This window comes from Sciurus vulgaris, assembly GCF_902686455.1.
Source record: "Sciurus vulgaris genome assembly, chromosome: 1".
In the NCBI taxonomy this organism is placed as follows: Eukaryota; Metazoa; Chordata; class Mammalia; order Rodentia; family Sciuridae; genus Sciurus; species Sciurus vulgaris.
Window position 1 is genome coordinate 156,097,335 of NC_136461.1, and position 27,098 is coordinate 156,124,432.

The 27,098-nt window shown below is 43.0% G+C and overlaps 2 protein-coding genes across 3 annotated transcripts in view; both read right to left on the reverse strand.

Moving 5' to 3' along the window:
- The window catches only part of MRPS28 (mitochondrial ribosomal protein S28), a 352,996-nt gene that overhangs the window by 79,633 nt on the left and 246,265 nt on the right, over nucleotides 1-27,098 (reverse strand). The window lies entirely within an intron of this gene.
- HEY1 (hes related family bHLH transcription factor with YRPW motif 1) lies at nucleotides 3,712-7,629 on the reverse strand. Of its 2 annotated transcripts, none has more exons than XM_079153628.1 (5): nucleotides 7,382-7,629; nucleotides 7,037-7,112; nucleotides 6,795-6,890; nucleotides 6,398-6,479; nucleotides 3,712-5,473 (listed from the first exon to the last, which is right to left on the reverse strand). In XM_079153628.1, the coding sequence occupies exons 1-5, from the start codon at nucleotides 7,468-7,470 to the stop codon at nucleotides 4,890-4,892; spliced, it is 927 nt and encodes a 308-aa protein (XP_079009754.1). In that variant the 5' UTR covers nucleotides 7,471-7,629; the 3' UTR covers nucleotides 3,712-4,889. The 2 variants fall into 2 exon arrangements, with proteins under 2 accessions (XP_079009754.1, XP_079009755.1); XM_079153629.1 differs by having other exon boundaries at nucleotides 6,807-6,890; nucleotides 7,382-7,626.

The following is a 27,098-nucleotide window of genomic DNA, read 5'->3' on the forward strand; positions in this document are numbered from 1 at the left end:
CATTGCCATACACCGGAAACAAAACCATGCCCCAAAGGAGATTTTTTTAAATAAGTGAGAGTAGTTACAGAAAAATTTTAGTAATAAACTCAGAGGTAGCAGCTACTCTCTTTCCGACTGAAGTATGATGTTTTCAAGTCTCTTGCTAACTCAAACCATGGACCACCTAATAACTGCCTATGAATGATCAAGAGTTTTCAAATTTAGGCATAGTCTTTGAACTTGAGTGTATGTTAAAACCCAACATAAAGCACTTATTGAAAAATACTAGCATAACAATGAGAAAATTTTATAACCACAGCATAAAGAAGCTTGATATTATGGCCAATTAACACAAAATCTGGAAAGCTGCTATGTTCCCCAGACCCATCTCTCAGGGAAATTTGTTTGCCTTGAATTTTTCTGGGCCTCATGAGCTGGGAGAAGAGTTCTCTAGCAAATGCATGTCAATACCTAAAGATAGTTCAAAGAGAAAGGCCTGGGTTTCTTTCTCCTTGGCTCTTTTTCTCCCCCATCCCTGGCCCCACCCCAGTGCAGAACACTGAAGCATCTGAGAGAAAAGCCCTGCAGCTCATCAAGATCAAGGCAGGCATTACATTTCAAGTTGAAGTTCAAAACAGCTTGCTTTTTGCTAAGACTTCTTACTTCCTGAATTCAGATGGCGCCTTTAGTACTTCAGTGTGCTGAGTCACAAGACAGCCAGCTACACACTTGCTCTTTCATTTGAGGCCACCAGACTGACAAGCCATCTTCCTTCATGGCAAAGTGAATACAAGGACCATGTCGAGAGCACCTTCAGGAGAGATTCCTGTGAGGTGTCAAGACATAGAACAAATAGAATGCTTTTGGTTTCTTTTTCCTAGCTTTATTTTACCTTGAGAAAATTTAACCATCCAGAAGAAAGTATTAAAAAAAAAAAACACTTAAAAATAATCTTTAAATGATGTCACCTACAGCTGCCTAATTACTGCATTGTTTATTTTATTTTAGGCCTGTATTTACCCATTGGAGTATTCAAAGGACATGCGTCACAAAAATATCAAGATTCTAGCCCTCCAGAGAGCCATTTGTGTTAAAGTCCTAGAAGCTGATAAATGGTGGCTGTCCATTGGCCCAGTCTTGCTGGTAAACAAACTTGGTGAATTACCAACCCAGAAAGTTTGGCTAATTCCACACAAAAAATCCAAAATTGTAGATGCTCTTAAAAAATTGAAAGATCTGGCAACAAAGGACCAAAATTCCCTGATCATCAGTCAGAATGGGTGCTGGGAACATGTACTCCCCAGATTATCACTCACCTGGCCCTACCTCACTGCATTCTTCTGCATTAGTGCCTAACCCTGAGAGCATGTACCTGGGGCTTCCTTTATTTGGCAGATGAAAAAAGCAGGATCCAGAGAATTTTAATGACTTGTCCAAGGTCACCCAATTAGATAAAGGCAGAGCTGGAGCCAGAATTCTGGCCCCCTTCCCAAGATGTCCCATTTCCTAGAGCTCCAGTTGTGAAAGAAATTGGGCCACATTTGAAGCAGTGTCTCAGAAGATGCTGGCTCTGAAGTTATTTTAATTATAAATCATCACCAGAAACTAATGAAGGCATCAAAGCAGTGACACTGGTATAGACCAGAAGGGTTTGGAAAGCTCTAACTAGGAGGTAGAACATTTCCTGGGGGATTTTAAATTTAAGTAATCTATATTTAAAATATTATGATTTTAGTGAGCAACAGTGGGGCAGTGAAAAACTGAATAAAAATCATATCCTAAATCATCTATACTGAATAAATTAAAGATGATATTTCTTGGATGCTTCAATTGGTGGGGTTTTTTGCAAGAATTCTACTCTATATCCTCCATTTTGTTAATTCATGGTAATAACATTTAATAAAAATAAGTGGGTACTTATTTAGGCCTTTTGAGAGCTTTTATGACCAATGAGACAATTTTTCTCATAAGGTAAAATGTATGAGCCATCCCCCAAAATTGATTTACATAGGTAGATGCATTATAAACTTAAAAATTACAAAAAGTATGCTGGCACCGTTACTGATGACCCTAATTTTTTTTTCTTACTGCATCAATCCTAAATTGAAATGAGAATTTTATTTTTCTTTCTTTTTTGTCTTTCCTTTTTTGGAATTGAGGATCAAATCCAGGGCTTTGTGTATGAAAAACAAGTGCTTTGCCACTGAGCTACCTCCCAGGTCTAGAAATGGGAATTTTCTTAATTTTTCTACACACTACTGGCTCATTGTTCCAATTCTATCCTGCTTCCCAGGAAGTTCGACTCTACCTACACCATTCCCAGAAATCTGTCACCTGAAAGGGCTTTTTTTTTTTTTTTTTTTTTTTTAATAAAGCGAAACAAAACACAATATGTCTTTGGAAAAGTATATAATCTCAAAAGTGACCCCTTTCACCTCCTCCCAAAAGAAAAATGTACTACCCAGATCATGATCTTGTACTACCCATAATTGTTGACATGATGAGTAGGACACGCTACATGGTTCATATTTCCACACTCTTTCAACAGAGCCCCCAAACAACATTAGCAGCCATCTAAATCTAGGAAGTCGAAGAAGTCAAAGCACAAAGCTGTTCAGTAATGCATGCAGTATTGCCATTAGAAATTGCAGTTGCTAAAATTAAACTGACACTTGGCAGAAATTATCATAACACTTTCCATCACAGTCTTATGACTGACAGAGTGGCACAGACAGCACTGGGAATGGAGCTGTGCCTCACAAGAGGGACCAAGGATGTCTAACGCCGCACAGAGAAAGCTTGAGTGGGACAGCATTTGAAACCCAAAGGCCACCCTCCCATCCCTTCCCAGGAACACAGAAGTCCTTGCTAAAGTCCAAATTTCCTCTTTGCCTTCTGTCTTTGTTTACTCTTCAGTGGTTGGGCAAAGAAAAGGAAAGCTCTATTTTGTCACCTGCCAGAGTGGGTTTTCTCCCTCTCCTCTCCTATCACCCTCAGGATCAAGGCAAACTCCTGAGGCAGCACTCTTTAATTGGCAGGTCTACTTTTAAAGCAATAGGAAGGCATCCCTCTCCCCCCAGTGTCCATGTTACTGCCTCTGTTCTGGCAGCATTTTGTTCTAACCTAAAGCATATGCCAGCTTCCTCAGGCACAGCCCAGGAATCCAGCACAACTAAAGGGTTAAACAAATTCTTGCAAACAAGAGAAGACTCCTGGTGCTGTGCAGGTGCAGAATTACAGCCTGCCACTGCTCATCATGCCAGACTCCTGAGCCTTTGCACTGGGTCTTAGATATAGCAATGTTTGGGCTTTCTTCTTTTGCCATTAAAAAAAAAAAAAAAAAAAAAAAAAAATTCTATTCTCTCAGCTGTTTTCAGCAAATATTTGTCAAATGGTCAACTAGGTTTTAAAATATTTTATCAGAGTGCTTTCCCTCCTCTGCAGCTCCCAGTCTGATAAAAGCTTTCCTGGTCCATAGATGATGGTTTAGGGCAAGAACATCTCATTTAATAGCTAAAGGGTTATCTATGTTCCCTTGGGGGTGGCAGGCCAAAGGTCTGCATTATAACGAGTTCACCTTATTCAAAAACTTGAATTTGCAATTTAGAATTCCAAGAATAATGAAATTGGTAAATACACAAAAATCGATTGGAAGGAAAATGAAAGAAATTTATCTTTTCTTAGCCTACAGAGAGAAAGGCCAAGGAATGTGAGACATATACAGCAGAATACTTTGTTCTTTCTTTTTTATTTAGTCACAACACATCAGTACAACAGAGGTCAAACCCAGTTCAGTGGAGGTTGTTGAAACTACACCTGCTAAAAGAATAAACCTGTAAAATGATATGTTTATAGCCCAAATCAGTTTAAATAAACCAAAGAGAAGGCAGCAAAGCCCCTTTAAATATCTCAATAACCATATTTCCATGCACCAAAAGGAAAACACAACATTAAACATTTTTTCTTCAATTCAAAAATATGGCAGCTCCAGGAAAATTAGGTTATGCATTTAGCAGGTTCCACTGTACTATTCAATTGACCACTTGCACACGTGATCACCCATCCAGTTAACACTTATGAATTTGAGATCCGTGGGATTAAAAATTCATTGCATTGCTTGGGGCTGGTAAATGCAGACATATTTTATGCAATTGTCTTCAGTCTCCTCTCCAACACTCCCAATGGGGCCCTAACCCACCAGTGACTGTCTCCTACGCCTGAATTGCCAGAAGGGCAAGTTCTAGCAGACAATGGCACTTGGTTACCAGGATTCAGGGTCACTGATAGTATGTACATCCACCTTACTGATGAAAAGGCAGAGAATTAACTAGTCTTTCTTGGATAAAGCTAATCATCTGATTTGTCAACGCTTTGTTTGGAAATAAAAAATTCAATATAGTCCCCCCCACACACAAAGAATATTATTTATACAACACCTTAATCTCTCAAAATATTAACAAACAGAATCATGTTAACATTGAGCATAGTGGTCTGGAAAATTAATTCTAAAATCAGACTGCAACTATACAAGAAGAAAAACAGACCCAAAACACTAAAGTTTAAGATTCCCAAAACTTTGAGGCAAAATGGAATCATTTTTAGACAGATAGGTTTACAAAGTAAATTAGGCACAGTAAAAACCTATCACAAAGAATAGGTTTGTACTATCTCAGATGTTTTAAACAAAAATTAACAACTAAGTTTTAACTGCCAATACATGACATGATAAAAAATTTAAAAAGAAAAAAGTAAACCAACAAACCTTTAGTCTTTAAAAACAAATTTATCTGAAAGTGTACCTTTTTCCTTTTTATTTTTACTGACGACTTTAAGGTGATGTTGGCAACAGTCCAGCTCAGCTGGGATTTTAAGTTTTCCCCTCCCTCATTTTTTATACCATCAGTTCTTTAAAAAGCTCCGATCTCCGTCCCCCAAGGTCTATAGGGTTTGCCAAGGTTTGCCGCCTGCGTGGGTGCCGAAGGGCTCAGTGCATTGGGAGAGAGTAAATGGAAGGAGCCAAAGGAGAAGGGGAAGGCAGACAGCGAGGCTACTGAGGACAGCAGAGGCGGTGAGAGTTTGGAAGCAGAGGTGACCACAGGGAGTACCGGTCCAAGGCCGCCAGTAGGGGGCGCTCGCAAAGTAGGCACCTCCGGATGTGCTGAGGCCAACCTGCCCTGGTGGTGTGGTTCCGTGGGCGATGCCGTGGTGCCGGAGTTGCCGTGGCTGTTCTGGGGCAGCAACAGCGGGTGCGCGATGTGTGGATGATGTCCGAAGGCGCTCCCCCAGGGAATGTGTCCAAGGCCCGCGTGGGCGCCACTCGCAGCTTCCCGCTGGGAGGCGTAGTTGTTGAGATGTGAGACCAGTCGAACGCGAAGCGGGTCAGAGGCATCTAGTCCTTCAATGATGCTCAGGTAACGGGCAACTTCTGCCAGGCATTCCCGAAACCCCAAACTCCGATAGTCCATAGCTAGGGCGTGTGCATCAAAATAACCTGAAGAAAAGAACAAAAGAAAAACCTCAGGGTTTTGCTCATTACCCGCCTTTCTTCCACCCCAAAGGCAGCCCTTTCTAGCAAATACCTAGTCTTTAAAACTGGACACCACGGGGGTTCTCCTGAAAACCCAAATATTCTGGAGCTGACCAAAATCTTTGCATTAATCAACATGAGTAGAATGTATTTGCTAATGCAAGTTCAAAGTCCAATTAGGAGCTGCGGAGCAGAAATTGGAATTATACCCTACCAGCAGATGAAACTATGTTCATTCCTTTAATGTTTTCCCTCAACAACAACAAAAAATACATCAAGGACAGGGAAACCACAGAGCAGTGAAATTCATTAGACACACAGATGTAAGTTATCATCGTGGAGCTTTTAGGCACTTGGTCCTCAGCAAAGCATTTTCCAGGCTGGAGACAGAGAAGACCGACCCACAGACCTTGGTCTCCCACCTTCTGTTAGGTTTTACTCTACTAAACCACAACAGGTTTCTATCCTGGATGTGATGTGACAGCTCTTTAAAAAAAAAAAAAATCCTACGTAAAAAATTAAGAATGTGTGTACGTTTGTGTGCATGCTATTTCTCAATCTTTTCCTCAAAACTGCAATGGACAAATGTGGCAGATATCTGATTTGAATCAGGGCTGTCAAAACTTTAGAGGACCTCAGAGACATTTTTTGGACCAACACTTTCCAAAAGATGCACTAGCTTAATTTGCAAAGGGCTGGGATAATAAATTTAATGGAGAAAATAAGATGTGCGATTCAAAGCACACTAACAGGCAAATGCACACACCACACAACCTTCTCTACCCACTCCCAGGGAAAAAACAGGCAGGAACTGCACCAATCCTGGCCTGTGCCTGTTGTTCCTTCTACCCTGACCAGACAGAGACCCCCAGGGCTAATGAGAAGTACCTTTCCCCCCTGCCGTGTGCAGCATTTTCAGGTGATCCACGGTCATCTGTAAGATCTCAGCTTTTTCTAGCTTAGCAGATCCCTAAAGAAGAGAATGACAAAAGATTGATTTGGCACAAGTGCCTTTGGTGGAAAACATATATATTACACATACATATATTATATAATGTATTATATAATCTATATTACACACAATCTTTTTCTGTAAATCAACAAGTGTGGACTACAACAAAATGAATTGTCTTCACAAAATCCGTTGTAATCTGTATGAATTCATCGAGGCATAATCAACACGGCTATTTTCTAAGACATAGATAAGGTTCAGATTCATGGGGGGGGGGGGGCGGAGGGGAAGGAGTCAGAAGGCGCAGATAGCTGTACTGATAGCTCTACCTACTTTCTCCATTACCTGCTTCTCAAAAGCACTGGGTACCAGCCTCCTTAGCTCAGACAAACTGTTATTGATCCGGTCTCGACGGCGCTTCTCAATGATCTGTGGGAAGCAGGCAAAACAAAGAAGGACATTTCTATGATGACTGCAAATTTCAAAGAGAAGAAATGTGATTCTTTCTGTTAATTAATAACAAAACTAAAAAGAGGAGCATTATTTAAAAATTAAATTAAATTTTTAAAACTCACGCCTCTCCTTCTTTTCCTGGCCAAGATCTGGGAAGATGTAGTTGGGGACATGGAACCTAGAGCCGAACTCAAGTTTCTGAAAGGAAAGGGGGGTTGGGGGGGAGAACAGCCGTTAATCGAAGGGAGGTGATCTATGTGGCCGCCCCAAAGCCCTCCTTGCACTCAGATCGTTTTGGCAAATTGGTCTTGAAAGTGACTCGAGGGTACCTCGCCACCGGCAGTGGCCAGCCTGCGACGTACAGAGGTCAACTCAGAGCACCAGGGCGCCGAACCCTCGCCCGCTGTCACCGATGCCAGCAGGCTCTCTCCTCCCTCTCCAGTCCCGCTCCGCCGTCTTCAACTTACCCATTCTCGTCCGCACTCTCTTTTTCCACCTCTATGGTCTCGTCCAGCTCGCTATCGGAGGAGCTGTACTCGGGGTGAGCTCGCTTCATGCTGGCTGCGCTGGGGCTTCGGGGGAGGGTCGACGCAGTGGGCAGGGAGGAGTTAACAACGGCGGCGCCTCTCAGCGCTCGGCTGCTCGCGTTCAGCACACACTGATCCCGCTCACGCTCTGCCTCGGGTTAAAACTCAACCATCCCTTTCCCACGCTGAACCCCTTCCCAGGGCCCTAGGGAGGGCGGGGGCGTAGGGAAGGCGGCGAGGGGGCGGAGGGGCGGGGCCGAGGCTCCAGGGCAACTGCCTCCCTCCAGCCAATCCAGCTTCTCACTCCGCTGATTGGCAGCTACTCAGGGGAGAGGCGGGGGCGAGACTGAGGGCGAAGGCGGACAGCGCCTCCGCCCCCGCTCCCGCCCCTGCCCGGCGGCGGTGCGTCGGCTCCGCGGGGGCTCTGCCGGGCCTCCACTTGGGGGGAAGGAGGAGGTGCAGGCGGCGGTGGGCCGGCGGCGGGGAGGCGCGGGAGGCCGAGTCGGGACACAAGCCCGCCGGCGGCTGCGGCCCCGCCCCGCCCCGCGCGCCCGGATTGGCCTGGCCGCGCGCCAGGGCCGCGCCTGCAGCGCCGCCGGTGAGCCGCACGCGCCGCGGGCCGTGGGAAAGTGCCGGCGCCCCGGCCGCCAGCCAATCCGGGCGGCTGGCGACGGCGACGGCGGCCGCGCTGGCGGCGGCGGCGGCGGCACTGGGCGTCCGCATGAATGGAGAAGAATGGCCAGGCGGGGGAGCGAGGCTGCGCTAGGGCGCGCCGCCCGGACTGAGCGACCGCGGGCTGGGCTCCCCGTGTGAACCTGTAATCGGAGCCTGGGCGCCTGCCGGCCCCGGAAGCCACCGCCCTGAGCCGCCGTAAATCTCGGTTGCGTAGCCGCCGTAGCTCGGCGGCTGGAGGCGCGCGCTCTTGGGGGGGGCCTGGACGGGTGCACCTGGCGGGGCCTCTCCCCGGTCAGTGGAGCCAGCAGGAAACCCAGAGAGGTGTCTCTTATGCGCCGGGCACGTCCACGGTGGCCACCAGCCCAGAGGCCAGTCACATAGAGGGTCAGGATGTGTTTTCGGGGGATGTTCTTCGTTTCTGGGGACTGAGCACGCCAGTGTAGCTCGACTCTTCTGCAGGGGCTTCCCAGCCTTCAGAATGGAATGAACTCCCCTGTGCATCTGATTTCCGGGGAAGTGGAGCGCTTGATTTCTCAGCTAACTTGGGGAGGCGGTGGCGGGAGAGGGCGGGGGGAGTCCCTAGGGATATTCATTATGTTGGTTTCTCCCCCCGCCAGGCGTTGGCGGCCAGATCCTCTCAGCAGGCGACTGGGTGGCGGGGCGGGCGTTTGCATCCGCGGCCTGCCTCATTAGGAGGATGTATGTCTCTGACCAGTAGACACACACCACATACGCACAAGTAACACACACCGCTCTCCGGCCTCGGTAGTGGCGTGGCGTGTAGTAGATGCTGTATGAAGTTCTGCAAGACCCTCAGGAAGACCGACTTGTAAAAATGCAGTTTTAAATCTCAGAACTTGTTCCCGATTCCAGGATTCGTAGCAGAAGGTTGGGATGGTTGTTTTGAAAATTGCCTTCTCTATCCCTTATAAAAGTACAGAGCGATTCATCTCAGGTTCTTTGAAATAGCTTGCCTGTGAGGGAAAGATTAACATATGTCGAATATACTAAAAAAAATAAAAAAAAAATAAAAAAAAAAAGGCATTTTTCTCACCTTTGCGGATAGCTTCTTGGTTTCTAGACCTCATTCATTATGGCCCTCTTAAACCACCTTGAAAGCCACACTGAGTGACCTGAGCTTAATTGATGTGTACCTCTCTCAGCCCCCACCACCTCCACATATGTGTGCAACCTCCCATCTCCCTCTGAAACCTTACTCCGCTCCTCCTTAACCTTTAGCCCCTCAGCCTTTCCTTCCAGCCTCCTGTTTCCCTGTCTAGGCTGGGTCCCTACATCCTGGGTTTGTTCTTACTGATATCCAGATCTATGTTCTTCCTCATACTCCATCACATGCTGCCTGTCAGTTGTCAATCCAAGGTCAGACTGGCCACCTATTTTCTCTGCTCCTGCTCGCAGGTAATGAGCATCCTGGGGGTTGCTGCTATCACAAAACTGGAAGTTCTGCTTCAAAGCTTCTTTGTACTCACTCCTTCAGTCTTCCGTCAGACACATCACATTACCTGCCTTTTCCCTCACAGAAGCTGATGTTTTAAGGCACAGGAAAGTATCCAACCCACTCTCTGCCTTTCAAAAGTCCCTCTAACATTCTGTTTCTTCTAAAGTGACAGACCACCCTGCCCCCAGCATCAGTATGTCCACTCCTCTGTGGCTCTGTAAGCTTTCCCAGCATCTGGCACCTACAGGGAGTCAGCCTTTTCTGCTTTGGCCCACTTTGTTGCTGTGTAAAGGTGTGGACAAGCTGCAGGTGAGAGGAAAAGACAGGGTGAAGTTGAGGATATTTGACCCCACTCTGATACCTAAATGGAATATTTCTCACATGTACATGTTTTCTATCAGAAAATGAGATTATCTTCTCATTCATTCATTCCTCCAACAAGTACTTATTCAGTGCCTTCTATGTGCCTGGCACTATGGTAGGGTCTGAGAAAGGAAAGTTGACCCAAAGGTCATACTATGGTCTTACCCTCCTAGAATTCACATCCCAGTTGGAATCAAATAATACACAAGTAAAATTGTTATCGATGCCTCAAAGTTTGGGAGCCCCTTTTGATAAGAAACAGGAGGAAGTGAGAACACTTTATGAGGTCTGGGAGGCCTTTTCTGGGTTTGGGCAGGGACTTAAGATCAAGATGAGATGGGTGAGGTGGTTCAATTGTTGCCAGGAAGAATGGGGTGGCAGCTCCTCCCCAGAGTGGTGAAATCAGAGGAAAGAGTTAGGCTGAGGGTCCCTGCACCCGTTCCCCACAACTGCTTTATGTAGAGGCATTTATCCCTGAAGGCTTTGGATAAAGAACTACTTGAAACCTTTATGAGGTCCCTTGAATGCACCCTGAAAATTAAGGAGGGCTGCCCAGGCCTGGCCTCTCAGGAAGGGATCTTCTTCCCACTGGAGGTGAAAGAGAAGGTGTTGCTTTTTTGTAGTTCACCTATCCTGACAGGGATCACCCTGTTTAAATTTGCTCATAGGACCATTTCCTTGCCTGGTTTGTTGATACAGGTATGGTTGTTTATTTACATTTCCACAGAGTATCTTTTGTGGTGTTCTGTGGCAGAAGGGTTACTCCCTTATGCCCCGGAGACTCTAGATTAGGAATATACTCACTGGACCAGGCCTATGTTCAGGTTTCCCAGGGGAGGAACCAGTGGAACCGCCACCTGAGGGAAGGAGTTCATCAAACCACAGCTCCAGCATTTCTATATGAAAAAGGCCTAAGGGTAGCCAACTGGTTTGAAGGGACACAAGTGCCAGGTAGGACCTACCCAGGATGAAGCCCTGATTCTTCAGTTATCCATTCTTCAGAGACTGGGTCTCTGTGGAGATCCCTACTCTGGTGCCCTAATAAAACCCTCCCTCTGCCAGTTAGCTAGTAAGTGCAAGTGATCTCCACGGAATAAGCACTGGAAATGATGCTCAGAGGGAGGCAGAGGCCACACTGACAGCTCTGAGCAAAGAAAAAATAGGCTGTCTCACTCTGAACTTTCCAGAAAATTATTTCATCCATTCTGAGGCAAAATAATCTATATAATTTACAGAATAATTAAATAAAAATCATTTGCATCAGTTATGTAAAGCACTTTACATAGTGTGTGGCCATTAGTAAAAGTTGTCAAAACAACTTTTAGGTGAAATCAGCCAGTATTTGAAACCTTTATGGTTTGCTTGTTTACATAGGCACTCAACAAACTTGTAGAAAGCCTCTACTATGTACTAGGCACTGAGCCCGGCCTGGAGCAATGAGGCCGAAAAGCCACAATCTCTGAAGCTGCTTGCACGAACTTCTGAGCTGCATGACAGTGGGAAAGTTACCTCTTTAAGGCAGTTATCTCATCTGTAAAATGGGGATATTAATAATAGTTTTCATCCAGTGTCACAGATTAAATGGGATCTTTTGTGTAAAGCACTTTACGTAGGGTATAACCATTAATAAACACTCAATAAACTGCAACTGTGATTATTAGATATTAATGCACCTTTTCTACCAATGAATTCTGAGAATTAGATTCCTCCAAGTTTTTCTTCTGATACCCTGATACACATCTAATGAGATTGAAAGCTGGCATAATTATCTAATAATTGGTTATAATAAAACAGTGTCTCTAGAAAGTAGTAGCCTTTTAATATCATGAGCCAAAATTAGTGCTTCTTATTTAGCACACCAGATTATTTTGAGTAAAATGACCATCTGCTATTCATTATTAGAGAAAGTTGTGCTTTTTGAGTCTCTTATGAAGAAACATCTCTCTGAGCCTGCAGTGCTATAAATAGGTGTATAAACAAGACTTCAGAGATGTGTACTCACAGAGTTTAGAAATGCCTCCTTTATGAGAACACACCAAATCAGAAGCCACAACTCAAAACTGTCATACCAAAATTTTTGGTAAGAGCCCATTTCCCTCATGCTGGCCGTCTTCTCTAGAAACCCTGTCTCAAGCACAAGATTGCCTGTGGCACCTCATGCCATGCAGAAGTGCACTTCCACTATCCACCCTCCTAATTGAGGACAGATGTGAGATGCCCTGGTATTTACTTGGAAGGGATTGTTTAATTGGAACCCAACAGGCCACAGGGCACACTGGGCAAAGGAGATTTCGAGTCCCCTGCCTGGGTTTATGTTACCCTTTATGAGCTGTGTGACATGAGCTGTCCCCACACCTCACTCCTCCAAGCCTGTTTCCTCATCTGTAAAATAAGAATAATACCTCAACATTTGTTTTGTGAAAGAGAGAATGAGATGCAGCATTTTGTACAGTACTGTATAAATGGTAGGACTTGTGGTTCTAAGTAATGACAATGTTAACCATGGGCTGCTTCATCCCAAGCTTTTCTAGATCACCTAGGAGGAAATTAAGTAGGTGTTTTTGGTCTTGCCAGTGAATTCCTTTAGGATGGGCCATTCTGCCTTTAAAGAAAGATGAGGAGGGCTGGGGTTGTGGCTCAGTGGTAGAGCACCTGCCTAGCACATGTGAGACACTGGGTTTCATCCTCAGCACCACATAAAAATAAACAAGTAAAATAAAGGTATTGTGTGCATCTACAACTAAAAATATAAAAAGAAAAACAAAAGGAGGAGTGGAAAGAGATAGATAAAATACCAAAGTGTGTTTCACAGAACATTAATGGCTGAAGATGCTCTGTAAATAAATGAATCCTTTTTTCTAAATACATTTGGAAAATCTTGGCAATCTGGGGGCACGTTAGAACATGAAAGGCTCGGAGAAGTCTTCAGTGAAGAAGCCTTATTTACATTTGTCTAACTCAGCACTTCCCCAGCTCACCAACTACAGCATCTCTCTTTTCACATAGCACCTGATAATATTCCATTGAAGTAGCATCCCGGGGAACACACTTTGGGAAATTCTGTCCTAACATTAAGGTGGATATGTTTTGCTTTTGATTAAAGACCACACACACACACACACACACACACACAGTTAAAAACAACTTAAAACTTATTTTTACTAAGTTGAGTGCTGGAATGTAACTTTTGCTGTGGACGTTCTTTGCCCTAGTCAGACCAATTCCTTAAAAATTGTTAATACATTTGAATAGCATTCTATGACACCGTATGCCAGGCACTTTACCTATAACTCATTGAATCTTCACAAGCACCCAACAGAGGAGTTATGATTTCTGCCACCTTAAGATGAGAAACTTGAGCAAAGAGAGGTGAGAAGGTGTCCAGGGTTGTATCTGAATCCCTACCATTGGTTTAATTCCATAGCACCCTCTTTTGCTCTGTTCCTCCATAACACCTTCTTTTCCTTCTACTGTCTGAAACTTCTTAGTAAAAACAATGCAAATACTAATGTTCAGCATCTTCTTTTCTCAATTAAAATAATTCACAGAGTAATTTGAAGTATATTTTCATAATTTAAATAATTCAACTACGTTTCTGTTTTTACACTTTCAAGACAGCTCAGGATAGAAATGAAGTAATTCTAAGAATATCACAAGAGCAGTTGGGAATATTTCTCCTTGGAACTGGTACCAAGCTGCATTTGGTGGGAATGAAGGCCTTTTCGCCCAGGCCACCTGGATGCTGATACAATATCACACAGCTGAGGTGCACAACTTCATTAGATCTGACTTCCAGGTTTTTCATCATTTAGCACTTTTCTGTCCCTAGATGTTTATGCTAAGTGCCTCTAAAGTGATTTTAAGTTACTGAAGTTAAAAGTACAGCAGGCAGCATCAGATAAATCCAAACTGGAATTCACAGACTGTGACTTTGAACCCACAGGGCTGCTAACCCACTATTGGCCCAAATTGATACACTGGAGCTTTGGGGTTTTGTTGAAAAAGATTTATTTATTTTTTTCCTTTTGAATCAGTAGCACAGGGCAAAATTGAGGAAGAAAGCATGATTGAGGGTACAGATTTTGAGTCTTAGTTGAGAAAAATGTGAGGACCAGAAGTGGAAGGATGTATGATATGTATGATGAGTATGTATATGATAGATAATTCTGGTAAGGAAAAAAAACAATTTTGCATCAACATCCAGGTGACAGTAGGATGCTGAGAGTTAGGATAGGGTCACTCTGCACCATCATTCCATGCCCCCACACGCACGCCCACTTCCAACAAATGATGCCTGAGGACACAGAGAAGACTGTGGGGTTTGGCAAGACCGCAGTCATAGGAGGGCTTGAGTCAAGGGGCAGCAGCCAAAGCCCTCATTCAGAAAATACAGCTGGCAAAGAGCTTTGAACTTGATCCTGACCATCACCAGTGAGGCACTCCCCAGGTAGTGTTGAGGACTCAGAAAGGGGTCCGAGTCCTACAGTGAGGCAGGAAAGTTAAGAGGCATTGTAATTTGGGCATTGATTGATTTCATTTGTACTCAAGTCTAATGGGGCCAGGTCACCTCCAGTTACAGGAGGAAAAAGGAAGTGAAAAGTTTTTGGATACTATTCCTGAATTATATCCTCTCAAAAGCCACATGTTGAAGCCCTAACCCCTGATGTATTAATGGTATTTGGAGATGAGGGATTTCAGAGATAATTAGGTTTAGATGAATGTGGGTCTCTCATGATGGGATTGGTGCCCTTATAAGAAAAGTTACCAGAGAACTTGAGTTCTTCACTGTCCCCATCTGTCCCCCATGTCCCCATCTGCCATTTGAGAACACAATAGAAGGCAGCATTCTGCAAGCCAGAGGACCCTCTCTGGAACCCAGTCATGCTGGGATCCTCATCCTGAACTTCTGGTCTCCAGAACTATGAGAAGATAAATTTACCAGTCTATGGTATTTTGTTATCACAGCTGGAGATAATTCCTATTACCAAGACTTTCTAAAATGTTCATGTACCTTTGTAAGTAGACATTTCTGTTATAGATAAGCATTCTATTTCCCAGCTTTAAAAATGTGTTCTATTTTACTTGTCAGTAATTGAAAGAACTGAACAAAAGATACAAAATTTTTCCCACTTAAAGAACCCTATTTTTAGAGCAAATGTATTTTTCTGTTTTTCAATATCTTGTTCAGATCCCTTATGATTTGTAAGTTAATAAAATAGGACAAATTTATTTCCAAATAAATGACAAAGAGTTTGGTATTCGTGGTGAGTATCACCATTTAGGAGGAGCTTGGGTTTAAGTCTGCAAGGTTCTCTCCATCCTTCTCATTTCTGAGTTGCTATCAGATGACAGTGATATAAATGGGTGGTTTATTTCTGCTGAATGTTCCCACTATACGGAACAGGCTCCACTGACTCTCTTGCTGATGCATGAGACAAATGAACCCAGGACGCTTCTCTTTAGGCTTTCTAGCCCATCAACCTGTCATTCCAGATTCCTAGAATTTACTATTAATAGGGATTCTTTCTCTGATCTTGCAACTGGCCACCCTCTGTGAACAACTTTCCCAGGTGCAGCTGACCCAACATGCATCCTCCCTAGGTTCACACTCTGAGACACAACTCACATGGTTGGATCTTTAGCAAATGGACACTTGAAGAAAACTTTACCCTCTGCTATAGTTCAGATTTGGAATGTTCTCCAAAGGCCCACAAGTCAATGGCTTGTACCCACTGTGGCATCACTGGGAGGTAGTAGTGCAGCCTCTTACAGGTCTGAGGCCTCTGGGTCATTGGTATACTTTGAAGAATAAAATATTTTGTCACTGAGGGAAAAGAAATGGGAGAGAATGTAGTAGTGTAACCCATGGGGGGGGGGGGTCTTAAATATGATCAAACAGGAATGGGATGATGGAGTGAAAAAGGATACCAAAATCCTAAGGACAAAAGAGAGAGAAGTGGGATAAGACAATCTAGTTAGGTTAGAAGCAGAAGGGGCAGATTTTGAATTTTCACCACCCAGAGTTGAGGTAATGCAAAAAGAATACACCGGAAAGAAAGATATCCTAGAGTCTGGAATCTGCCAGGAATGATCCTGGATTAGGACTATGGTTTCAGGGATGGAAAGAATAAGGAAAAGGAAATTGAGTAATACCAGACATGTCATCAAATGGCAATAATACTGGCCTACTGGAAGTAAGTCAAAAATCATTCTTCATTTTCTTGCTCTAAAACAGTGGCTCTCAACTTTTAGCATGCAACAGAATCACCTGAAGGGTGAAGCAATGCTGCTGCTGTTGGTCCAGGGACCACACACTGAGAACCACCCCACCATTCTGGAAAAAAAAAAAAAAAAAAACACTTGACTTTGCTGATGGAGAATCTGGCTCTAGCAGGGGGTAATTGAGAAGGAAACAAAGTTGCTTAGCTTCAAGTCAATCAAAAGATCATGAGGCGATACATGATACAGTATTCAGCTATGTAGCTTTGAAATTACCTAAATTCTTTCAAGTAATAGCTTCATACTTATCTAATGAATTCTGGGCATATGTTAACTTCCTAAATTTAGCTGTATGAATTTGGGGATAGTTTTGTTGGTGGTGGTAAGAAGCTGATATTTAAGAAAGTTACTGCCTATTTCGAGAAACCATGGACTCTCAAAATAAATTTCCCATGGGAAGGCCTCCATAGAGAAGAAAGGAAGCCATTGTTTTCCCTGCGTCAAATGAAATGTCCAGGCCTCTGAATCCCAAATAAATGAACAAATAAAACATAAAAGCACAGATGAGACCATCCTTCAAAGCCAAAATAATTAAAAACAAAATGCACATTACAATAGTAATGAATTTAATAGTACATGTTAATTATATAAACAGAGAAACTATGTTCCTTCAAGTCTGTAACCCATAGTTTTGTGATGAACTATGATCCACCAAAGACCAGATATATGGTCTTACAACTACATATAATCATAAATACATATTGGAACCTATGTATATATTCCAATTTCAGAACCTAGAACTATGCTACCTAGACCAATGGATCTAAGGATACAGGGGCTGTTCTATCCTCCCACCCAACCTCCCCGCAAAAACCTCAGGGATTGAACTTAATTTGGGGGGTTAGGGTGTGGCAAAAGTATGCTTTTCAAGCTTCCCAGGTGCAGCCAAGACTGAGAATCACTGCAAAAGCAAGCAAGGGGATGCAGGGAGTACATCACAGGCATGGTTTGCCTTCTCTGAGTTAAATATGACTTTTTCCAATAGGAATCTATTTAAATCATTATATGCAGTAGATATCTTTGTTGAAGAAAAATACTACATTGAAATAAGTGTAAGATTATGACAGTCATTTTTGAATTTGAGAAATAACTAGGTTAAGCCAGGAGTCCCCTCCCCTTTCATTGCTATAAATACAACATACTGTCTCCATTTTTTTACTGTAACATGGTAACCCACCCCTTTGGTGATCTGTAGCAAGTCATGTAAACAGAAACATTATAACTGTTATTATAAAAGCAGTTTCCTATAAATGAGAATATATGCTTATATCTAAATAAACTTGAAACCTGATCAACCAACTTTGGGTTTGGACAACACAACCCAGAATAATAATCCACTGCCAGATGATGTTTTTGAATATACAGGGTCATTTTTAATCACATAGTATAGGAATAACAGTAAAACCTGAGATTTGGGAATGGGATGGGGGTGCAGATGGGGGAGTACCAGATAGAGTCAGCTCTTAACTGTGGAATTCTTGGCCAACTTTCTGATATCATTAGACACATGTTTGTAAGTAAGTACATGCTGCTTTGGTTTTCACTGAATACTGTTTTCACTGATACTATTGTGTTTTAGTGACTGATTAAAATTGCCATTCATGACCCTTCTAGAACATACTATGCCAAGTACAGTTCTTATACCCAGAAAGACCTCAGAAATTTAGCACTGGAAAAAAAGAGTAGGGCTTGTCAAATCTTTTAATTTTATAGTTGAGGAACCACTCCACATTCCCTAGCAGGTATTGGTGAGAATCTGGAGAAAATGAAACCCTCTTGCGCCACTGGTTGGGAATTTATAGCCAATTTGGAAGCAGTTTGGCAGTTTCCTAGAGGTTAGACATAAATGTATCACCAAATAAACAATTCTATTCCTTGGTGTCTACTCAAGCGGAATGAAAACATATATTCATACAAAGACTTGCATGTTAATTCTCATAGCAGCATTATTCACAGTTGTTAAAAGGTGGAAATAGCCAGCCCAGTGACACACACCTGTAATCCCAGCTACTTAGGAGACTGAGGCAGGAGGATCACAAGTTCAAGGCAGTTTGGGCAACATAGTGATATCCTGTCTGAAAATTAAAAATTAAAAAAGGTCTGGGGTTATAGTTTGGTGTACAGTACCCCTGGGTTCAATCCTGAGGAAAGAAGGAAGGAAGGAAGGGAGGAAGGGAGGGAAAACAATTCTAATGCCCATCTCAAAATGTGTTTATATCCATGCAATGGAATATTACTCAGCAATAAAAAGGGAAGAAGTATTGATGCATGATACAACCCAGATGAACCTTAAAAACATGCTAAGTGAAAGAAACAAGTCATAGACGATGGCATGTATGATTCCATTTATATGAAATATCTAGAATAAGCCAATCTATAGGTAAATTTGTGGTTGCTTAGAGGAGTGGGGTGAGGAAAGAAGAGGTGGGTAGAGATAGCTAATGGGTCTAAATTGTGGGTGATGGTTGTACTTTACAAATGTACGAAAAACCACTGAATCACACACACTTCGAATGTATGAGATGCACGGGATATGAATTCTTCTTCAATAAAGCTGTTATTTGAAAGAAGAAAACAAGTCATTAGTATGTCATGTACTGGGAAACGTCCGAAGCAAATTTCCATCAGCCCACCTCTGAAGTCATCCTGGTCAAAGAGACCTGGAGGCCCTGAGCCAGGGGTAACTTCTGGTCAGTTGCGGTGAGCACAAGTTAGGGACTCTTGGCCTTTGCAGTCTTGTCCTCTCCGCGGGAGGCTCAAAGGATCTGGCCCACTTTTCTCTTTTGCAGTAAACCAAGTGCATTTTCTGGGGCGCCCCGAGTGCCCGCAGGTTTCCCGTACCCCACGGTGGGTACGCGTCCACCAAGCCGCCCAGCACCCTCGACCCTCCCAAGGAGGGCATCTGATGACCGGCTTTCTTGTCTTGCTCTCCCCCAACAAAGGGTAACTGACCTCCCGCGTGACCTGGCAAGAGCTGAGGTTGCCCAAACGCGCTTTCCCCCCATTGCCTGCGGACCCTCACAGATCCGAGGCCAGAGGCGCGACCCACTGGAGGGACGCGAGGCAGGGAGGCCTGGGGCGCGGACCCTCCCCCGCGCGGGCCGCCGGATCTGCGCCCGGAGGGTGGGAGGCGGGGGGAGGGGCTCTGTAATTGCCGCGCAGCCCCGGTTCCCACGCTCCTATTGTTGGCGACTTTGTTTCCAATTCCCATCACGTGTGCTAATTAGTTAGAGCTGCTGGCTGGCTGGGAGGCGTGTGGCGGGCCTAAAAGCAGAAAGATCACTTCCTGTAGGGAGCCGGGCAGGCTGAGTACTACTCCCGGCTTCTTTCTCTCTCCTTGTCTTATGCGCCTCCCTGGAGGGTGGGAGTGGGAAGGGGAAAAAAAGCGGATTGTGGAGCAAAATGTCTCTGAGTTGCAATAGCAACCCAAAAGCTGGAGGTGAGAAGTGGGAAGGGGGGGGGAGGGGGGGGGGCGCCAGGGCAGGAGGAGTGGCAGAAGCAGGGTTAGAGGAGAAATTCACCACTCTCTAACCTGATTTGGGAATGTTTCCCAAAATTCCTTACCTAATTTTGTTCTGTGAATCTTTTCAAGATTAGAGAGATGGAGAAAAGGATTTTACTCTGTTCATTTTAAATGTTGTTGTTTTCACACACCGAATAAAATAAAGCACATGCTTCACTGTTCCAAAGGAGAAAAGTGAACCCTAATGAGTCACTTATATGACTGACCCTTGGACCTCGGCTTCTGACTTTCATCACTTTGGCATTGAGGTTTTAGAAGGGTTGCAGTGATGAGTTAGACTCCTGACAAAGGACAGTAGTAAGCTTGACAATATACCTGGGTCCAATGAAATGAAAATATGCTTTCTATATTTCCTGGCTTTTAATTGAGTTGCAGGCTTTGGGCATGTTCTGATTCTCACGATGAAACTTTCTGCTTTGAAGATGCTCTATTATCCATCTTTCTTCCAGGATGGCATTTCTAAGGACTCACTGGAAAACCTTATGTGCAGTAATCAATAGGGAGAAGGTTCTGCTCTTTCCTATACAAGTGGCAGAATAGCAGAGGAATATGGTCAAGGGTGACTTCATTCAGCATACAGTTAGCAAGGATATTTTGAGGATCTTGGGCTCTTGGCCCTTGCAATCCTGTCCTCTCAGCAGGAGGCTGAAAGGGCAGGGACCACTTCTCTCTTTTACTGTAAACCAAGTGCATTCTCTGCTGTGGTACCCAACAGTTTGCTGCAGACTGCCAGCAGGGTCCCTGTGCACTGGGCTGAGAAGAGGCAAAGGGTAAATGCTGTCTTTACTTAACTTACAAAGTTAATGGAGGAGGCAGAGAAGTATTTAAACCAACGATTAAGGATGACTCAGAAATGGAGGATTCTGAGACCAGAGGAGAGGTACCAGATCCAGATGTGGGGCATTTGGGGAGGCTTCCTGAAAAAATTCCTCTGACACTAATGACAAATAACTGTTGACTAAGAGAAAAAGGAAGGAATGGGCTTTGTGAAAAGAGATCATCGGGTGTGCAAAAGTCCTACAGGTGGAAGATGGAGTGCAAGAGGCTGTGCAGACAGATGTGTACAGTGCAGTACAGGACTCTAGGAGTAGGCATGGGTAAGCTGGAGAGGTAAGCATCATGAGAAGTCTTGCAGAAGGGTTGGGAATGTATCCTTAAGGCCATGAAAAAGTTTAAGCAGAAGAATAAAATAATCAAATGTGTCTTTAAGAAGGATTACTTGGATAGCATGAATGAGGGGCTTGAAAGGACTCAGGCTAGAGGCAATTTCCTAACTGGGGACCAACTCGTGTCTTGCTAGATAAGAGATGTAAGAGACTGAAATGAAGAGTGGGATGGAGAAGACAGGCCAGATCGAAGAGCTGTTTGGAAGAGGGATTGACAGCTTGGGGACCAACCTCACTGTGGCAGTAAAACAACTCAGAGGAACGTGGGCAACTCCAGGTTTCTATGTGGTACACCTGGGTGAATGATGGTGACATTCACAGGAGGAGCATTTGGAAGATAAAGAATAGCATAGTGAAGAATGGAGGAAAGAAGCACTGTATAGAGGGAAAAGAGGGGTGGGAGGGGTGGGGGGAAGGGAAAGAATAACAGAATGAATCAAACAACATTGCTCTATGTAAATGTATGATTACACAAATGGTATGCCTTTATGCCATGTACAAACAGAGAAACAACATGTATCCCATTTGTTTACAATAAAAAAAAAGAACAGCATAGTGAAATGCTATACAACAACTACAAAGTTTTATGGAAATAAAATTGTAGCAACATGGAAAATACAAAATTAAGTGAAACAAATTTCAGGATTAAAATTTTATTTATAATTTGATCAGAACTATGTCAAATACAATCTATAAATAGAATAACAGTATGGAAGAAAATATACTAAAATATATCTTATGGGGCCATAGAGGATTTCTACCTACCTAATGTATTTTTCATATTTCCATATTAAGCAAGTATTATTTTATAAAGGAAAAAAGTAACACGTTCTCTTTAATTTTTCTACAAAAGGACTAACTATTCCTTTGATTTTAATAAGGGTATTTGTACTTAACTGAACATTAACTTTGCCCCCAATATTATCTTTTTGCATTTAATTCAAAGCTGCAGCATTTTCCCCAGATCCATTTGCTACATAAGTGATCTACAAACATATCAAAAGCAAAAGGGAAGAATAAATCATTTTCCAGTAAGTTTTAAAAGATTCTGAAAAAACTTCCATTTGAATATTTGTTTCTTTTTTGCTTCTCTTGGGTGGGAAAGAGGAAGCAAGAGAGCTTAGTTTCAGGAAGTGACATCAAACATGTTAGTTGATTCTAAGTGCTCCAAATAAAATTTAAGACCTTCTTTCTAATTGAATGTAATGGGTCAAATGCTGAGATGGACAAAATGGTCAAATGCTGCCCCTGAGCTGGCAGCTTTAGCACTGAGCAGCCCTGAAGGTCAGCACAGCCCCTGGATTGGACTTTGGATTCCATATCCACTTACACCAGCTGTGCTACAAAGAAACAACCTAATCAAAACCCAAGCATAGGACTTGGTTTAGAATATGTCAAAAGGGGGGAAAGGTATAGAATTTTGCCTTAAGAGTTTATTTTCTAAAAAATATTCAGCAACCTCTGGGTGCAGTGGTGTACCCTGTAATGCCAGCAACTGGAGAGGCTGAGGTAGGAGAATCACAAGTTTCAAGGCCATCCTCAGCAACTGAGACCCTTTCTCAAAATAAAAAATACAAAGAATTTAGTCTGTAGCTCAGTGGTAAAACACTCCAGGGTTCAATCCCCAGTACTAAAAGAAAGAAAAAAGTACTCAGCAACCAAGCAATTATGAGCATTTCTTATGTTCCAGCAACTTCACTAAGCATTTCAGGTAAAACCAATGTGCTAGGGAGCCTGCAAGGTAGGTACTGTTATTATCATTGCAATTGTCCCCACTTTGCAGAAGAGGAGACTGAGGTACAGGGTGAGAGTAAGTAACCTATTCACTCACAGCTTATGTAGATATGACTGGGGCTTGAACCCAGATCATTGTTTCCATTATTAGTGTTCCTAATCATTACACCATGTGGCTTCTCAAGATCTCTCTAAGATTATGCTTTACTGTTATGACTCTTAAACACAGATCATAGGTTAAACATGGCATTTGGGGCAAATTCTGTGCTATGCTCCTACCTCCTCATGACAGCATAGAGACAGCATTTAGGAGAAGGAATACCCATAAAAGATCAAATTAGGAAACATGAAATTACCAAGTGACAACAACCATCACAAACATTTTATTCATGATCTATTTTATTTTATTTGAGCTTCTAGCATGACACTGAGATGATTTAGTAAGGAGTAATCAAGCATCCCCTTGGAGTAAAATATTCATGCATGGCTTTGCTACAGTGGGGCAGGACCATCTCTGCCACAGCTAGGATAGAATTAGGGTTGGTAATGGAAAAATGTTCCTAAGAGAGTGTATAGTGTCTTGGGCCCATATTCTTCTTAGCTAAAAATGAGTCCTCAGAAATTCTCCAGTGGTAACTAGCCTTTGGACTCCCATGTGAAGTGAAAAAAACACAGGCTGCCAATCTAAAAATGAGCTCATCCTGTGCTCCCCAGATTCCTTTAATCAATAAATAGCACTATCACTATATAGTTTCTTAAGCCAGTAGACATTGCAGTTAGTCCCCCAACAGTCTTTCCACCTGAAACCCACCTCCCTCTCCATGATTTGAAGTCCACCATTCATAATCTCATCTCCCTTGCTAGTGGTTGGTTCATGGGTGGCCAGGCCTGTCAATCTAGCCAATGAAACCTAAAAGGTTTGCTCTAAACTGCCTAGAAAAAGAAGTCAACATTTCCTCCTCATTCAATGTGAATCAAAATACTTATCATGCGGGAAGGCCACCAATTGATGTGATGGGAAATTTGCTTTAGGACAAAGCCATTGCTGTGGATAGCAGAATAAAGAGACAAAGAATGCTGGGCTGCTGAACTCACAAACCCTAAAGCTTGTCCCAGCCCTACATTTCTGTTATTTGAGATAACACACTGCATTTGTGTTTGCCAGCAGGAAGAAAGTTTTCAATTATTTGCAACAGAAAGCATCCTCACTGATACTTTTTGCACATACAAATCATCCTTAGGTCCAGCCTATTTTCCTCCCTAAATGTTTCAAAACCCATGCACCTGTCTCCATCCCTACTACTACTGAAAATCCTATTCAAGCCACCAATGAAGTCTTTCACCTGAATGACTGCAAATCCCTCTGTTTCCAAAAAAATCTCAGTTCATTCAAATAGACTTGAAGACAAAGAAAAAGGATGTGGAAGGAGGCTATGACAGACACAGAAAGTATTTCTCATCTTTTCATAGGGCAAACTGTGAACAATGTCACACCTCAGACCATCCTAAAAGATGTGAAAAGACACAGGCTTCCTTCTGATCTCAACTTAGTGAGCCTTCTGGTGACTGCTAAGTGTCGAATCCACCTGGTGGTGGTCAGAACATTTCACTTATGTCTTTGTGTGTGATCTGTCCTTTGGCCTGTTTGCTGCTTTGGCAGTAATCCCAAATGACAGCAACATCAGTTGAGTCCAGGTTATTCTCATCCATCTTTGGACCTGGACCACCCTTTATGGTCTAGCTTTACATAGATGCACCAGGGCCACCTTGCCAGGAAATGCAGTGATTTCTGTCCTAATTTCAGTTCAGCTCTACAAATTCTCTGTTCTGTTCTGAGAATGTGCTAGACCTTTAAAAGGGCAGACAGTAAGCCTATCCTGTTCTTTGTACCCTGGTATTTGACTCAAAAAATATTTGGTAAATGAGCCAAATAAAGATATGAATGTGAATGTTTTAGTCCACTCTTCCAGCAGCTCATAATCTATTAGACATAAACACAAAGTCCACCACAAGGCTCACTGATATATAAAATTCAAAAATGAAAACATGGACTGATGCTTATTAGACTCAGCCCATTCTTCTAAGGGATTTATATGTATTCACTTGTTCACAATGATACTTGACATGTATACCAGTATTATCCACATTTTTCAGAAGAAACCAAGGTTCAGGGAAGTGAAGTTGCCCAGTATCACTTGACTGATGATGTGAAGAAACAGATGAATTGGAAAATGGAAGAGGAAGATATTTATTTAACTAGTGATCTGAAAAAGCATCACATCAAGAAAAATAGGTTTTGAGCTACATCTTCGGGGATGATGATTCAACATACTGAGGAGTGGGTGACACAGTCTAGATTACAGAGTAGTGTGAATGGAGACTTAGAAGTGGATCTTCTGTGAATAACAGCTAGTGCCATGTGGCTGAGTATAGGGTATGCAAACAAGGAGGGTGTGGTGGGAACCAAGGTCAGATGGCTGGTAGCTCAACTGTAGAGTCTGAAGTGCCCCTCCCCCCAGAATTCAGTCCTTGCTAAATCCTCATGTTTGTTCCAGAATTTTTCATCCCTGTTCACTCTAGGTACTTCAGGTATCATTAACTCCATACCCAGATTCAGGGTAGTTCCTGATTTACTTAAGACCATCAACACTTTCCATTCCCCAAGTCTCAAGATAGATTCAAGGCTGTGCCTGTGACCTAAGCCACCCAGGCAAATGAATCTCAGTACTCTTACCCAGCCCAGGGATAGCACTCTTTCTCTTTCTGTCTTCCTTTGAAAGTACTTAGGGAAATATGCAGGTCTACAAGCTTATGGCTTCTTCTTGCAAACTCCAGGCCAGTCACCCTTAGTCCCGAATGAAGCTGCGCCACAGCAGACAGGACAGGGACACACAAAGTGATTTGGTCCTTGGTCACATTATTGAACCACTGGGTCAACCATCTAGGAGCCAGTCCTCCCATTTTTAGACCTTCCTGTACATGAATGGGAAAGCACATTTTTAAAATTTTAAGCAGATTGAGTAGTTTTCTATTACTTGCATCAAAAAGAGAACTAACTTGATAAAGTCTTCAATATTAGATCACATTGTTGAAAGTATTGTTCTGGGAAGTGGTTGCATAAGATCATTCAGTGACCATATGAATTTATTAGAGAATCTCAAGACAGGGACATGGTTACAGGCCACTGCAATATGCCCAAGGACATTTAATAAGGGTGAAAATTAAAGCATTGACAGGAGACATAGAATATTCGAAGGAAGAAGCAGATGTGCAAAGCTTCTTTAAAATGTACTATTTGTCCTTCTGTTTAATCCCATCACAACATAGGATTGTTTTGGAAAAAAAAAAAAAAAATACCTTCTAGATTATGTCAGATACCGGAACTGTATTTCTCTAATATTGACAGAAATAGGAGAAAGGAAAAGAAAGTTAATTTCATCAGATATTTTTTCATTATCTAAATTTGTTTTTAGTTCATATTGTTCATTCGTTCATCATATCCTGGATTCCAATGCTCGATGGCTCATCTTTCCAGGTGTTTCTATTCTTCAGATATTTGGAGACTGACATCATGTCCCTTATAGTCATCAAGTAACCCAGTTTTGCCTACTTAGCTCTTTTAACTCTTCCTTCATGCATCAGATTCTTTCATTCCTCTTCATATAAGGAACTACACTCACTATATACTCACCTATCTTCCTCTCATCCCACTTCGTAGCTCATAGTGACAATGTCCCAGTGTGTACAACCTGCTCCTTATATTCAATCTCAGCAGGAAATGAAATTCTGTAGGTCAAAAGCTGGAATGGATGCAATTGTTGCATTGACCTTAGAGTGAGAAGACCCCAGTTTGAGGTCTTGCTGTGCCCTGTTGCATGACTTGGGACAAGCCACATAACCTCTAAACCTCAGTATCTTCGACTATAATACAGGAATGACTTCTAGGTTTGTGGGGGCTGCAGTCTTTCTTACATGCTTCCGTCATCCCCCACCCTCGGTTTCCTAAGGAGGATGAGGCTCATACAGATGAATCAAGGTCTCCATAGTGGGTCAAGTGGTGAAGGGTGGCAGTCTCACCTCTGAAGAATTGTGATCTTTTTGAATGGTGAATCATCAAGGACCGTAACTCATCACCAGTCCCGGGCTGTTTTGCTCCAGAAAGTGAAATAAGCCAGGCCTGCTCTAGGCTTAGAAAGAATCTCTTTTTCCTCTTTGCTTATCTTGTATTTTTTTGGATCATCTTCTCCCTGGACTCAAAGCAGGAAAACAGAGGACTGAGAATTAAGTATGGCTCATCAGCAAAGAAAGGTCTTGTCTTACTTTCACATGGCTGCCTCTCTCCAAGCAGAAGGAGCCCCCCAGGTGGTCCAACCTGGCTCCCAGGAGCAAAGCCTTGCACTAACAAAAGCTTGGGATGAACCTTGTCTTGCTCTTGGCACATGCCTCTGGGAACAGGGGCAA

What these genes read in the sequence shown, in the direction of transcription:
- HEY1 (XM_079153628.1), bottom strand. Translation starts at nt 7,470, where the DNA reads ATGAAGCGAGCTCACCCCGAGTACAGCTCCTCCGATAGCGAGCTGGAC. An exon ending in GAGAGTGCGGACGAGAATGG is followed by an intron (nt 7,113 to 7,381) that starts GTAAGTTGAAGA and finishes CTTTCCTTTCAG; the next exon opens with AAACTTGAGTTCGGCTCTAG. An exon ending in GCACACGGCAGGGGGGAAAG is followed by an intron (nt 5,474 to 6,397) that starts GTACTTCTCATT and finishes TCTTTTCTTCAG; the next exon opens with GTTATTTTGATGCACACGCC.